This window comes from Syngnathus acus, chromosome 16 (assembly GCF_901709675.1).
Source record: "Syngnathus acus chromosome 16, fSynAcu1.2, whole genome shotgun sequence".
Lineage (NCBI taxonomy): Eukaryota > Metazoa > Chordata > Actinopteri > Syngnathiformes > Syngnathidae > Syngnathus > Syngnathus acus.
The window spans coordinates 11,724,931-11,739,833 of NC_051101.1; the positions used below are offsets into that span (position 1 = coordinate 11,724,931).

The 14,903-nt window shown below is 44.2% G+C and overlaps 3 protein-coding genes across 3 annotated transcripts; all 3 read right to left on the reverse strand.

Moving 5' to 3' along the window:
• Nucleotides 1-580: 580 nt before the first annotated feature.
• LOC119136303 (protein S100-A1-like) lies at nt 581-3,211 on the reverse strand. Its single transcript, XM_037274677.1, has 4 exons — nt 3,207-3,211; nt 1,625-1,738; nt 1,064-1,226; nt 581-942 (listed from the first exon to the last, which is right to left on the reverse strand). Exons 3-4 carry the CDS (start codon nt 1,223-1,225, stop codon nt 781-783), a joined length of 324 nt encoding a protein of 107 aa, XP_037130572.1. The 5' UTR covers nt 1,226; nt 1,625-1,738; nt 3,207-3,211; the 3' UTR covers nt 581-780.
• Nucleotides 2,093-5,555, reverse strand: si:ch211-105c13.3 (uncharacterized protein LOC325758 homolog). The gene is made up of 3 exons (XM_037274683.1): nt 5,216-5,555; nt 2,503-2,624; nt 2,093-2,419 (listed from the first exon to the last, which is right to left on the reverse strand). Exons 2-3 carry the CDS (start codon nt 2,620-2,622, stop codon nt 2,264-2,266), a joined length of 276 nt encoding a protein of 91 aa, XP_037130578.1. The 5' UTR covers nt 2,623-2,624; nt 5,216-5,555; the 3' UTR covers nt 2,093-2,263.
• Nucleotides 5,556-7,780: 2,225 nt separating this feature from the next.
• Nucleotides 7,781-14,795, reverse strand: pbxip1b (pre-B-cell leukemia homeobox interacting protein 1b). The gene is made up of 11 exons (XM_037274294.1): nt 14,658-14,795; nt 12,556-12,631; nt 12,283-12,340; nt 12,120-12,187; nt 11,716-12,037; nt 11,155-11,385; nt 11,063-11,086; nt 10,822-10,874; nt 10,586-10,699; nt 9,986-10,202; nt 7,781-9,907 (listed from the first exon to the last, which is right to left on the reverse strand). Exons 2-11 carry the CDS (start codon nt 12,604-12,606, stop codon nt 8,742-8,744), a joined length of 2,304 nt encoding a protein of 767 aa, XP_037130189.1. The 5' UTR covers nt 12,607-12,631; nt 14,658-14,795; the 3' UTR covers nt 7,781-8,741.
• Nucleotides 14,796-14,903: the final 108 nt, after the last annotated feature.

The window sequence follows — 14,903 nt, forward strand, 5'->3', positions numbered from 1 at the left end:
CACGTGTTTGTATTCTTTAAGTCACACGTTTGAGGGAACACGACGGTGTCATATAGAAGCTTTGTCTATTTTTGTAAAGTGATATATGTTCTAGGGGAGGTTGTGTGTGTACAACAATGCATTTCCACATTTCATGAGTCCTCGTTATGCCATATATTCTTTTAAAAATTGCTATTTCAACAGTATTCAATCTGCATTGCTCTTTAGGGGTTTCCCCCCACATTTCCCATTAATCCTCTGCCACAGGACAGAAAGAAAGAAAGAACCATTTCCGGGCTTTCTAATATTGAGGCTGCTCCTGTTTCCTTTTTCATATTTTTACGTGCACACATATTTAAGCACAGTAATGTTTCTACTGGCGGGATTTGAAACAATTCTTGGTATATTGGAAAGTTAAACAGCTGTGAAATCTATTTCGGCAGGTTTTGATGAAATAAAAGTTGACTTACTTGTGCTACTTAAAAGTTTGCCCACACAAACTTCTGCGACTGAAAGAGAAAACTTTTGGGTCCGCCAATTATCTCGTTCCAAAGCCACACAGTGCCACCTAGCGGCCATTTCATGTCAACAGATGACAGGATGCTCTGAACAAAGATCACATTTATTCTTTCCAGGGGAAATTCCACAGCTTTAATGTGTTACAAAATGCATGAACAGAAACAAGAGGCTGAAGTAAACATGAATTTAAAAAAGACATTTTATGTCAAAAGGTCAACACCGGCTACGCAAATCACTATTAGACATTTTTTTACACTACGTGTATGTTGTGTATCTTTCCTCCTACTTCTTTTCGGGCTTTTCGTTAAACTCCAGGAAGAAGTCGTTGCATGCCACAGTGAGGGCACCCACTAGGATGATGAACTCGGTAAAATCCACCTCGCCGTCCCCGTTGGCGTCCAGTTCACGCATAACTTTATCCACTGCCTCCTTATCTTGGGCGTTCTGCAAAAAAGAAATAAAAAAATAAGAAAAATACAAAACAATATACATACTAAAAAATGTATATAAAAAAATATATATACTAAAACAATTATATATAAATAAATAAATAAAGCACCCATACCCCGAGGTAGTTTTGCAGTTCGGTGGTGAGCATCTCCCTGAGCTCGAGCTTGCTCAGCGTGTATTTGTCGCCTTCGTTGCCGGAATACTTGTGGAAGGTCTGGATCATGAGCTGCATGGCGTTCTCCAGACTGGACGCGTTCTCGGACTTGGGCAAGGACATTCTGCCGAGTGGATCATCATAGAAAGCAGAACGACGTGCCATTAGCGTTACGCCGCAGGCCGGGTTAAGCATCATTAAGAGGCAGAGGCGTTTAAACCCTGAAAGCGCTCTGGTGTCAACTATGCTCTATTTCTTCATCGCTAGCTTTTGTACAGCTACGCATCTGATGAGGCCTGAAACCCAAAAGCTGGATATCTTGACATTAAAATGGCTTCTTCAAAAACATGGAGGTCCAAACATGTCAAAAACATGAATAATGTTCAGATTTTTGGTGCCAAATACTATTTGAGTCCTTTACAAGATAACCAACCCTTAAAATGACATCATTAGCAACATGACAAGAGTTTTCTTAAGTTAGGAAAAAAAAGAAATCTTCAAAATGAACAAAGTCATCCTTACCTGACTGGAGGACGAGGGCCGGCCGGAGGTTCAGGTGCACGCAGAGAGCGACGAGAAAAAAGTAAGTGATGAGCGGGACACCCCGTCTTAAATACTCCACCCAACCTCCTCCAGCTTTTTTGTTTCGAGGCCTGCTACGCGTCTATTGGACACCCTGAGGATGGTCCACTCAACCCAGGACCACCTCCAAAAAAATGACAAACCCCCAGAATCCTTCAAATACATTTGAACAGCTGGTCTAAAACATCTTTATGTTCCTCACTGTGTGTTTAAATGTGCCATTATATCGAAAGTCTTTCCAAGCAAGACCTGTAAGCAGATTGCGTTGCAGAGCCGATCACAATTAGAAGGATCCGGTTCCAGTACGAGACGTTCGTCAGGGAAAGCGAGCGGCTAATTTTAGAAGCGCGTCAGGGGAACCTCGGCGTTCTGACACCCGAATGACGGCGTACGACAACAAGCACGCGGTGTCGGTACAAAGCTTTTAATTGCATTCATGACATGGGAGTTCTTCAATGTTTTCTTGAGCTCAACATGGAGGGAGCCTCGAATAGCGGGTTAGCAGGATGGTTCGATACAAAAGGTTGGTTAACTGTGAAAGAAGCGCACGAGAACGCAGATCCCAAACGGGGTGGCCGTCTACGACGCCGCGGCGTTGGACGGGGACTTGCTCTCGCTGACGGCCTTGGCGATGTAGCCGATCAGAGTGAGGTATTCCTGAAAGCTGACCTTCCCGTCCTTGTTCTCATCCAGGCCGTTTTGCATTTCCTTGACGGCCGTTGAGCTGTTGGCGTCCTGCGATAAATCACGAGATGGAGATGAAGCTGATTGATCGTGATTGCTCATGATCATTATCTGTGTACGTTTTTTTTTTTTACCTCCATGACGCTGCCAAGGTTCTTCTTTACCATCTTCTGGAAGGACTTGCTATCCATGTTCTCCTTGCCTCTGGTAGAACTAAGGAATGTGGTCACCAAAGTCTGGATGGCTGACTCCATGTCTACAGAAAAAACAATCTGGTTTCATTCTGGGTTCCATCAAAAAAGGTCACCAATGATGTTATTATTAACACAAGATTGTTTTTGATATTATTTGGTGGGGGAGGGTGAGCGGTGGACACAGTGGAAGAGGAGGAGAACACAATGTGGGCCGCGATCTCTGACGGAGGACATTTGATCCCCGGGATGCCTTTGAGGCGCATCTGGCTCCGATTACCGGCTACTGTCCGCGCACTCCTCGCGTACGCTACATTTCAATGAGATTCGAAAAACATCTATACGAGGGTCGGACGACAAATCGAAAGCCCTCCTCGACTTTACAATTTTGCACTTGGACAACAGCGAACACTCAAAACTACTGCCCATAATCTAAATTGAAGCCACCCATGTGGAGCTGCTCATTATCCCCGCAGTGTGGTGGAGGCAAGATTTCCGCAGAAGAAAAGGCTGACTAAGTGATTGACGAGAGAAAGACAGTCAGGAAACAGCCCGGTCGATGACGAACCGAGTCGGGCCTGCAGGGAGCCATTTTGTTGTTTTGTTTTAGTTGCCTAGGAACTGCAGATAAATCTCCCATGTGACACGCATGTCACAACACAATGCTGAGCTACACACACACACACACACACACACTGGTCCACACCCAAAGACACACACACACACACACACACACACACACACATATCCAAACTAGCAACAATTAGGACGTTGGTTGCATTAACCTAATTACCGAGTGAGTGAGGCCCAACGCACACATCCGGATTGTGTTTCATGGAGGCCCTACTTTGCACACACACATTTTTCCGGACATACTAGTGAGCATCTGTCATCAGCTTGCTGTTTGCCATTATATATTTTTTAAATTATTTAGCAGTGTACTATAATAGTGCCGACACCTTTGGCACGACAGCGTACGTTCAGGCGGCCGCCCATTAACAAGCTAAACGTGAAACTGACCAAGAGGCGAGAACGTTCAAGAAGGGAAGTAAGGCAATAGAAAAATTGAATAAAAGCACGAGGCAGGCCGCTTTTGCGCACATTAGCACGTGGTTTGCCCTCAAGCGTGACTCATGGGGCTTGAGCAAGGCCCAGTTTATATTGTGGTCTGACTTGCACTTGGAATTTGAAGCAATAAAAAAAAATAAAGAAGTTTTGGATTCCAGAGAGAATTGAGCATTAAAATCCGAGACTAGAACACATTGAAGCGGTTCGACTCGGTTATTTTTTTTTTTGACCAGTCACAACTTTATCAGATTTTCTGAAGAGGCCGCAAGAAGCATTTGAAAAACATCTCAGCCTCCTCCCCATTTTCTGTTTTAACAAAACTTCGACCGTGTCACATTGTTTGAATGTCACGAGGGAGTGTGAAGAGGCGAACAAAAAAGCAAACAAACTCATGTAAGGGGTTATAAAGCGTCAATGTTGCAAGTACAAAGACAAGTAGAAACCAGTTGAGAGGCAAAGCAGGTTGGGAACGCCCAAAGGCAAACTACTAACATCATTACTTTGTACACATAGTAAACTTGTAGCCGAGTGGCACAGTTTATGAGCATCAAACATGCGCAGTTTAACCAGTTTGGACACTTGATATTGTTCATATTTAGATGCAGCTCCGCCCCAAAACCTTTTTCTAAAAAAAATAAAATAAAAATATCCCTCTATAATATCATACTCAAAAAACCGCATAGTAACGACATCAAATTGAATTCCAAAGTTTGTACGTTGTAATTCCAATGCAGTAATATTACTCACTTTTCCACAGAGGATAAAGAATTAATTCCTCCAAGTATTATTATATTGTTGGTCTACATGTGTTGCTCCATCCATTGGCTGCTACACTGCTGCTAGTTGTTAGCCCATTTACGGCTTATTCAATTTTACAGTCAGTAATTTTGGGGAGGGGGTTGAGATTTGCAGCTGTTTGGATACTCACATGAAAGCGGCAACGTATAATAAGAAATGTCGGTATATATAATTCAGCACAGTGATGGAAAAACAATCACCAGTTCAAATTGACCGTTACTCTAATGATGATTATTATTGGAATATGCGATTCAAAGAATATTTACCGCCCACAGGCAGTGTTAGCATTATATAGGTGTGACTGCGACACTTCCTCTTACTTGTCATCACCCGAGCATAAAAACACGAGTCGAAGAGAATAAAACCGATAAGGAGAAGAAAGACGCAAAATCTGACCGTGGTTACTCGGGTCACATGTGTCAAAACGATGTAATGGAGACACGAACGGGGGGGGGGGGTTGCATATGGTGGTGATGGGGGTCTTGTGTTTAGATGTAGCCCAAACTACTGCTGACAGCGTGCACAATAAGCAGAGGCAGGAGTGACACTGGACTCATGAATAAGTCACCGTGACACGGCTTGGGTTTCCCTGGACGTGTAAAGGGACAGGGGTTCGTTTACCAGCCGGGACAACCCGATCCGCCCAAACGCTTCAGTGAGCGCGCAAGACAAAAAAAAAAAGCAATGCAACATTCACGAGTTTGTGTCGAAATGAGTTACAATTAAAACATTGTGGTGTGGGGAAACATCAATATGGTGGGAAAGAAGAGGGAGAAAAAGTCAAACTCACCGTTTAGATTTGAGGACGGGAGGAAAATTGAAGAGAAATAAGTGCAGCAGCTCCTTCTTTTCCCTCTGCTCTAGATGAGGCAGCAGCACATATCTTTTCCGTGATTTAACTTCTCGCTGCAGCAGCCAACTTTTTTTCACTGTCACAGGGCGTGTGCATGAGCGGGGGGAGAAAGAATGTGGACAGGGGCACCCGCCGCTCGTCTCGCTGGGGTGAGTCAACCCTTGACATTCCCACTCATCCTGGCCTTGGTGGGGCAATTGCAACACTTTTGTTACTTTTCAACTTTTTCTCTCATTTTCCACTTTTTCCAGCTCGGCTTACACGTTGGAACAAGTACGTGTGCGTGCGTGCGTGCGTTCGTTCCCACAGATGCAACAAGGGCCACGCCCTGAAACTTTGCTCACTTATGCAAAGAATGAGAAGACTCGCTGGGGGAGGAAAAGTTTGAACAGAAACACTACAAAGAACGCCTTTAAATGTGATTAAAAAAAAATACTACATATGACAGTGAACACCTGTGTGTGTTTGTGTGTTGTGTGTACGCGGGGGAGTGATTGGAACAGCCAACATTGCAAAAGAAAGGCAGAAAAACATTGCAGTTGAGTCAAACCTTCTGACTGTATGGCATACAGACACTGTGGCCAGCCAATCAGCTGCCAGTACTGCTCCAAGTTGAGATCTTCATCTGTCCAATGGAACAATTGTGTTCAGTGAATGTGTCACTTTTAACAGTGGTTAAGGCAGGATTTGGGAGTCTGTCGCCATCCGGTGGACATTTGACTGAACTGCATGTAAGGAAGACCAAACAAAAAAAACGTGACATTTCCTAAATTTTGAGGACTTTAATCTGTCACGATTTACAATTTTTATATAACTCATTTCACAGGAGAATTTTAGGGAGAATTCACTTTTAACAGTGGTTAAGGGGGGATTTGAGAGTCTGTCGCCATCTGGTGGACGTTTGACTGAACTGCACGTAACGTGACATTTCCCAAACTTTGAGTACTTTAATCTGCTACACAGTCACGATTAACATTTTTTATATAACTCATTTCATAAGAGAATTTTACGGAGAGTTCATTTTTGTTAACTAGCTAACCTGTTTGCCTATCTAAATGTTTTTTGGCTCAGGGTAATTTGGCCATGTCTCTAGAGTTAGTAAATAAATAGGAAAGAGACAGTATAGCTGACCACAGACACATTTGGAACCACAAAAGTGGGGATTAAACTTGGAGGGTTACATTAATTGTATTATATCATATTGAAGGAAACACACCCTTGGTATTTCACTTATTTCTTATTCTCCTGCCAGCAAGCATACACTAACTTAGGACACAAACAATCTATATAGCAGACTCATTAAGCCCAGAACATTCATGGATGGATTTTAAGACCAACTCTAGGTATAAATCACTCACTAATTGAGCAGATTGTGACTACTGGAGAAAATGTACCATCACACAAATGGTTTAATAGTTTTGTCAGGTTTGGGGGCATTAAGAGACAATTGCTTCACTCTCAAGTGCTGGAGAGAGCGAAAAGAAAGTCATAAAAAAAGTGGAATTACAGCCAAACTTTTTGTGAACGAGCCACTTGGGCTCAGCAGCTGACAAAACTTATTAGTTCAGGTAAAGCCTTGACAGGATGTGCATTAGGGAGACAGGTACAGCACTAACAAGCTTTGTGGCTTCATCATCCAAAAGCTACTTTGCAGAAGTTTTCAGGTCCCCTACATCCTATTCTGAGTCATCAGTGGGGGAAGAAGTGGGCAGTTGCTTTCAATCAAAACGGTTAGGGGAATGTCTAAACGACTGAGTGGCGACTGTATACAAAGTAATACAAAAATAGCATGAAAAATAGACCAAGATGAATAATTGCTTAACTTTTTACACCATTAATTTGATTTATGACCTGCACACAAAACAAACAATCCCATCAAGTAGGAAAATGTATAGCTTGCAGAAAAATATATATTATAGTAAAGTGCTCAACAACAAGCAACATCCCACAAACATGGCCGCCGTGCTAATCCGAAAAAAGAATTCTCATGTAAACAATCATACATACATGACAACCAAAAGCATTATATTCTACAAAAATATCAAAAGTCAACACAGTACAAAACCAACAAAAGCAGTAGTTCAACAAGACAAATTAAATCTCCTACCTTGGATGAAACGCCATTGCCGTGTCGACTTAATGGCAAACCGGAAATGGCAGCAAACGTCTTCCGGGTTGATAAAGAGGTCAGTCATCCTGCTCGTGCACTCAATCAAAATTCCGGCCTCTCATTTGTCAAGTAATGCGTCAATCAATCAAATTGACCAATAGGAAAGAGGATGGACGTTTTGCTATACTGACTTGCAATTATCGGTTTTTAGCAAGATTGTAAGTGCCTCACTATTCAAAAATACTTAATACAAAAAATCTATTTGTTTTATCTAAACTTATCTTCTGTCTGTAGTTTTTTTCGTGTGTGTGTGTGTCACTACTAAAATCATTAATTCGTCTTCTGATCTGTGATCGTTGGCCAAGTCTTGTGTGAGAAGAGGCCTTGAGACATTTGGATGCTGACATTTTATTGAACTGCTGCCATGGCAATAAAAGTGACAATTTTTGAAATTCAAAGAAAACCACCTCTGAAAGCAGCAACATAACGTGACGTATTATTATTAACTGCAAGCAAAAGTGAACCACCATCAGTCAATCTATTACTACTACAGTGCTGTTTTCAAAATAAAACACATATCAAGCACTTTCGTACGCAACGTGAGTTATGTACCTAAAGGGAAACAAACAAGCTTTGAACAATATTTTCTGTACCTTTCTATTTCATTAAACTGGACAAAATAAGTTACTCGTAAGCAATTAATGCAACTATGTACAAATATTTAAACAAAGGAAAAAAGGCTTCTTCAAAATAAACAAACAAAAAGACATGCACGTCACTTCAATAGCTCCAGACGTGTTGCCATGGGAACCAACTCAAATGATTCAAACTGCATTGTGACAATAAGACTGAGCAGTGTGAAGGCTTCAGTGGAAGGAAAAAAAGAAAATGTCCATCTGGGAAAGAAGTGGGAACACTCACAGGCAGGATGATCCGATCAAATTGTTGTCAGAACAACCAGGCAGAATGTACAATTCAACAGAAACGTGTTGCCATTCAGCCAAAAAAAACAAACCCCAAAAATTAATTTGAGTATTTTTTTTCTAATCGTTTTAGTATTTATAGTTGTGGCATATTTTTTATTTGGTGGTGTGCAATGAGATATTTCTGATGTTAAATATGTGCCAAATGAGTAAGATTGTAAACAAAAAACTTGTAGGCCACAATAACTACGAATGTATGTTATGTGTTAACTGTTTGTCATGCCAGCAAATATGACAAAATGGCAAAAGTAAAAAATAATATCACTACTGAAAATGGAAGATGTTTTTTTGAAATAAAATGAGACCTGCACTGCGGTGGATACAAAAAGGTAAATGAAAATGTCTTCCTATCCGGCGTTCCCTTCCTACTTTAGCCACTGCCTCGTGCGCTCTCCTTCCTCCACTCGCCTTTGCGTTGCTCACTGCCTCCCGCCACTAGAAACTTCTCCAGCGCTTCCTTCCCGAACGCCTCCATCTCATCCTCCAGGTCGCTGTCTTCCTCTCCGTCCCCTTCCACCATGTCTTCCAGGATATCCGACACGTCTTTGACGAACTTGCGGAAGTTGACCCGGTCGTGCACGAAGACGCCGTCCCGGAAGAACTCGGAGGCCAGTTTGCGCAGCTCGTCCCTCTTGGAGGAGTCCACGCCGGCCTGCTCGGCCTTGGCCAGGTAGGCGTGGAGGACGGACTCGAATTGTGGGAAGGAGACGGGGTGGAGCCCCTCGGCTTGAGCGCAGGCCTCCTGGGAGTGGCAGTGCTGGGGCTGTTTGGGCTTCCTGTGGAGGCGCTTCCTCTGCTGGGTCCAATAGTCGGCGGAATCGGCGGAGGACTGTTGAGGCGCCTTCCTCTCGGCCCACACGTTCTCCTCGTGTTGGTGGTAGTCGGTGAATTTGTATTTGTGCGAGTTGGACTTGTCCCCTTTGGACTCACCGCTGTCCTTTTTCCTCTTGTGTTCGTTTCCGTCCTTCCTGCGGTCCTTATCACCTTTCCCGTGATGACTCCCCCGTTTCCCGTCGTCAATCTTGCCGGGTTGCTGTTTGCCGTCCTCCGCGCGTTTCCTCTCGCCTCCTCTTTCTTTTTCGCCATTGTGGCTCTTCCAGTTCTTCTCTTTGCCGCGCTCCTCAAAGCCCTCGTTGCCTTTCTGCCTCCACTTATCCTTCGCCTTGTGCGTCGTTTCGCCTTTGTCTTTTCTCCACTCCTCCTCCTCCTTTCCTTTCCATTGCTTCTCATGCTTGTCCTTCTTCCGCTCCTTCCTCTCCGTCTTCTCGGCCCGCTCCTTCTTTGCGTCGCGCTCCTTCCACGTCTTCCCCTCGTCCCCTCTGCTCTCCTTCTTCCAGTCTTTCTCCTCCTCCCACTTTCCTTGCCCTTCCTTCACCTTGTCGGACTTTCCGCGCTCACGCTTCCCACTTTCGGCCTGCTTGCCGTCTTTGCGCTCCTTCCGTTCGGATTTCTTGCTCTCTTTCCTCTCACCCATGTCAGATTTAGCCTTCTTGTCCTCCTCAAGTTTCCGGTCTGCTGGCTGACCACTTGGGGGCACTGCAGATGAAGAATATCAGAAAAGAAGAATTGCTACAACTCGAGTCTTCTCCACTTGTGCCCACTGTTCCAGCTCACCTGTCAACTTACTGACAGTGGACCTCAAAGTTTCAAGTTCGCGCTGAAGCGTCGGCAGCGTCTCCAGCTCCCTCTTCAGCCTCTCGTTCTCTTCCTCGAGGACAGGAAGCGATGCCACTTTGGACTTCAAGTGAGTGTTTTCCTCCTGCCAGCGCAGCCGCTCCGTTTTGCCCTCGGCCGCTTGACCCTCGGCGGCTTTCAACTCTTCCATCTGCGCCTGGACGGGATGGAAAAAAAGTCAGCATATCAGAAATGTGCTTATGAATTAAACAAACGACGGATGTGTCGTGGTGTCATACGCATTCACAAGTTAGGCTCACTCTTGTACTGCTTTATGGTCATTCCATTGTTGGGGAAGGTTGTAGAAAAAAAAAAGGCTCTTTTGGAGCAGGAAATGTTTGTTTGCAGGAACAGATGTTAACAAAAGTGTGCCACTCACACAAGCTGTCATGAGGTCACCCAAGGACACACTCAGGGCGGTCAGGAACTACAAACTAAACTGAGTTTGAAACGTCGCACAGATTGCGAGCAATTGTTGGGAGATGCTCGTCTGCATCCAGATTTGCCCTTGAGCACCAAAAAATTAAAATAAAGCCACACCTCAAGTTGAGCTTGCAACAAAGAAATCTGCTGGTCTCCATTGGCTAGTTTGGTCCAAAGCGCCGAGTTGTCAGCATCGACAGGGGGTGGAAGAGTCTCTGAGCGAAGCCACTCCTACCACAAACAAAAAAATGTCCATGTTTACACATGAGAGGAGCAAAAGTGTATTATGAAGAAAAACGAGCGCAATCCAAGACGTAGTCATCTTATAGTAAACAACTTCGCTACAGACTGACCTGTTTTCCCGGTTCTTCTAAATCGCTCAGCTCCCTTGTACTCAAGCCGCTCTCTAAAAGTTAACAAGGTGTATCCTCAATTATTCATGTGTGAAGGGAAACAACGGCAACATAAATTAGTGAGGCATCAGTTTGGACTCCAGTTGGTGCTTGGAATGAACCTGTTCATCTTGAAAGAGGATTTTTTTGATGCCGGGTACACATGCCTGTGAAGACGATCATAAACAAACACACATCCTACCCTCATCCAGGTCCATGAAGACACCTGCAATGACATCACACGTTAGCTAGCAGCTCATTGGCTTGGGCTGACGCTCACATGGGCTCACCTACCGGAAAACCAGATGGTCCCGAGCGAGACCAGGATAACGGCGCCTAGGATGCATTTGTTCAGAGAGAACATGTTGTCATCGGCCCTCTGCCGTGGCAGCTGGAATTCCTCTTCATCAGCGTCCTCTTCCTCAGCTATCCTCCCGATTCGCTCCAGAGAGGCAAGCAGGCGCTTTCTCTCGGACTCGGTGTCCTCGGGCCGCTCTTCATCTGATCCTGTTTGCTCCGAGGAGTCTGGAGGGAAAAAAATTGTGTTTGCATTTCAAATGTTAGGAGGTAGAGCCATATAAACAAAACAAAAAAAAACTTTTCCACAATAAAGCAACCACATCCTCTCCAAACAAAATTCCTTGACCTGACATTGAACAGAAATAGAGAACTTGTATTTTTATCTCCACAACGATCAAAACGCCCAAGGCGAGAGGTTGTGTTTTGCAAATTCATTTGGTATCAAAAAATAAAATATGCCAAAAGAGCGTCACCAATTTCCGTACATATTAACAAGGATTACCGGTAATGAAGACAAGTTCAGCAAATAGATTCCACTCAGTCCTTTTTCTGTACCTGTGTGTTTAGAAAGAAGCTCTGACTCCTCCCCTTCCTGTTTGCGTTCTTCCTCCCACGTTCCGTCATGCCGCTCTTCTTGCCGAGTCAGCTCCACGCCTCCTAGAGTCTCTGCCTTCATCAGCGAGCCCGAGGGCTCATCAGGGGAGGGGGTGTCGTGGCTTAAGGAGTCGGAGAAGGCGTCCTGGTCGGCGCCATCGGGGGCCACGTCTGATTGGACGTCGCCGGAAGGAATGGGGGCATCGCTGACAGATGAGGGCGCGGAGGCGGGACCATCTGTACCGCGGTCGTCGCTTGGGTCTGCTTTTCTCTCTTCCGCATCCTGATTAAAAATAAGCGGGTCATCCGAATTCACGAGCGGAAACTTTCACCAGCACTGTTGCAAATTGGTGTTGTGGTCTGACCTGGTGGGCCTCCATTGAGAGACTTGATGGTTTTGCACCATTTACTGGCTGGCTGTGTGACCCATCATCTGGCTCATCATGTGGGGAAAGAGAAAAAATTGTGAAAGTTGCATCTAAGGGTGCATTTAATGATGATGATGATGATGAGAGAATGAAGAGGAACCTTGCTCATGATGCTTCGTCTGTTCCTCCAGAGTCCTGACAGTTTCAGCAGCAGTCTCCTGGTAGATAATAAAAGAAACATCCAGTCATACACACACATGGAGTTGAACATCTAGCGTGATCTGATGATGACAGATAGAGTGAGAGCGGAGTACAATGACGAGCGCATAATCAGGTGACCTCAAAGAGAGCGCAACTGGGTCGAGCAATTTTTCCGTACGCTATAAAAGACACGCTTTAATTGAGGCTGCGCGCCACGGTGACCTTTGAGTACCTCAGGACTGACGATGGTCCAGCTGCTGTTTGCGCCGTTGCCCCCAGACATGGCCCCGCCCCTCCGAGGCTGCGCTCTGCAACACACGCATATTTTGTGACCGACGAGAAAAATAAAAGAAGCGAGCACGGAATGGGCGAGGCTAGCCTTGTCTTTGTGTGTTCTGCATGACAACACATTGAGTTGTTTGTGCAACAAAAGTTCCCCAAATGATGCTAAATTAGGGCTTGAGGTAAAATGACAATGATGGAGTTCTTATAATTTACTTTGTGCGATCATCACGATAGATTTGAAATGAAGAAAAGAGACTCACAATAACGCAAAAAGTGACTTCACATCCATGAGAGCGCGTCTAATGTCGACTGTTCAATGTCCTCCCTCTTGTCCAACATTAGCTTGACAGCGCTAACGCATTTACATCCTCTATTAATACACAGGCAAGATTTGAATAGTTTCCCTGAGGCCTCACCCAACTTTGTCAACAGGAGCTACTGTAGTGTGCGAGTATGACTGTGCGCACACAGGAAACGGGTTTCCGAGGGGGCCATTTAGTTTCGCCATTAGTAGTTTGTGTGTGTTGTGGGAGTTCAGTCACCCCGGCTTTTGACGAGCAGGGGGAAATGTTTGGCCCGAGGCTCGGGTAACTAAGGCTAGCCCGCGCTGTGAAGACAAGAGAATAGGCTGAATCGGCATTTCAACACCACTAGGCTTTTCATTGATGTTAACAAAACGAAGTAAAAACGAATGGAAAGTAACACGAAAAGGTCCGGCGCAATTTGTTCCAGGAAGCTGATCGATCCAAAACTTTGTAAAATTACCGTTTCAAATAAATGCAACGTTTAAGTGAGATAAACTGGAGCTCGGTGTGGCCCTTAAATCGTTTCTTTCAATGAATAATGTTAACTGTTACTGATCAATTTCAAGTTGCAATAAGAGTGTTCGCCACTAGATGGCAACGCTCAAGAACAATACACACATTTATAGTCATGTTTGTGCCAATCACACCAATTGGAATCGTGACCTAAAAGTTCAAGCTTGCTTTCATTGGCTCGCAACACATTTTTCCACATGTATTGGAAAATTCAAGAGTATTTTTTTTAAATGTATGCTTGCTGTATAAAGTATTTTCACATCACAGCCACATTTCCCAGAACTGACACATTTCCTTCCTGTGCTCTGCAATTTAGGTCTCATCTCCCATGAGAAACTAGCCTGAGGTCCGAGGAGCATTGTGGAGCGTATAGTGGGACGGCTTACACAGATGATCGCTAAATATAGCTGCTTCGAGATTGACTGGAGACAGGAGAGAGGCAGAGCAGAAGACAGCTGGATTAAACCTAAAATGTACCAGCTGTTGGCTCTTTGTGGTTTAAGTTGCATAGGAAGTCTCGAATTTGGGTTTTACCATGTTTTGACAAGTGTTGTTAAAGTATTGTGGTTCCTCGACAAGTGAAGGGGGGCGAGTTAGAAAGAACTACCAAAAAAGGTCAGGACAATGACACAGGCTGAGGCACCATTTCGACAACTTGGGCCTGGCAGCTTCTCAAAACCATTTGTACCATAAGAGTTAATGTCAACTCATTTATTCGGTCTGTAATTTATTTTTTTAATAACATTTTCAAATAACTGTCATAAAAATGATCTGCAAATACAAAATAGACAGAGTTGACTGCTCTGGACTACTTAACTGCACCATTGAGTTAATTTTCATTGGTCAACCACTCCCCGGGCCCCATTTTTAAATTTGTTATATTTAATAATTACATTTTGTTCTCCTATAAAATCTCACGAGATTTGCCAAATTCTCGCGTGATTACAGTTATGGCTTGCGGAGAATGAGCATCTCGCACAAACCAGGGCTTAAAATCTAGGCTACTTTTGGACAGCAAATGCCATGAGCGACGACGCAGAGACAAATAAGTTGACTATAAAACTCGGCAACACGTTTGTAAAGAATGAAATTAACTACTATTCAAATGAGGAAAGACGCAAAACCTTGACCGTATGTTAAGGAAGCGCAAACGAATACAACGTAACGAACAACATAATAACTAACGTTTTAGTTGACTAATTCAACAACCACCTCGAGTAGTCCTTCTTACCTTCCTTCACTTTCACTTTTTGACTTTATCCAGACGGCTTTACACGGTAGTTCTGAAGTAGACGTCGACCTTCCTTTCCATCCAACTTGTGAACTGTTCCATCAGAAGAACGTGCGCTGGAGCCTCACGCTGTGTCGTCCAATCAGACGCGATATTTGATCAAGTTCCGCCTCTTTTCCTTTGGAACAACCAATCACCACACGTTCCCACTCCCACTGTGTTTGGGGAAGTTTTCAGGTTGATTGA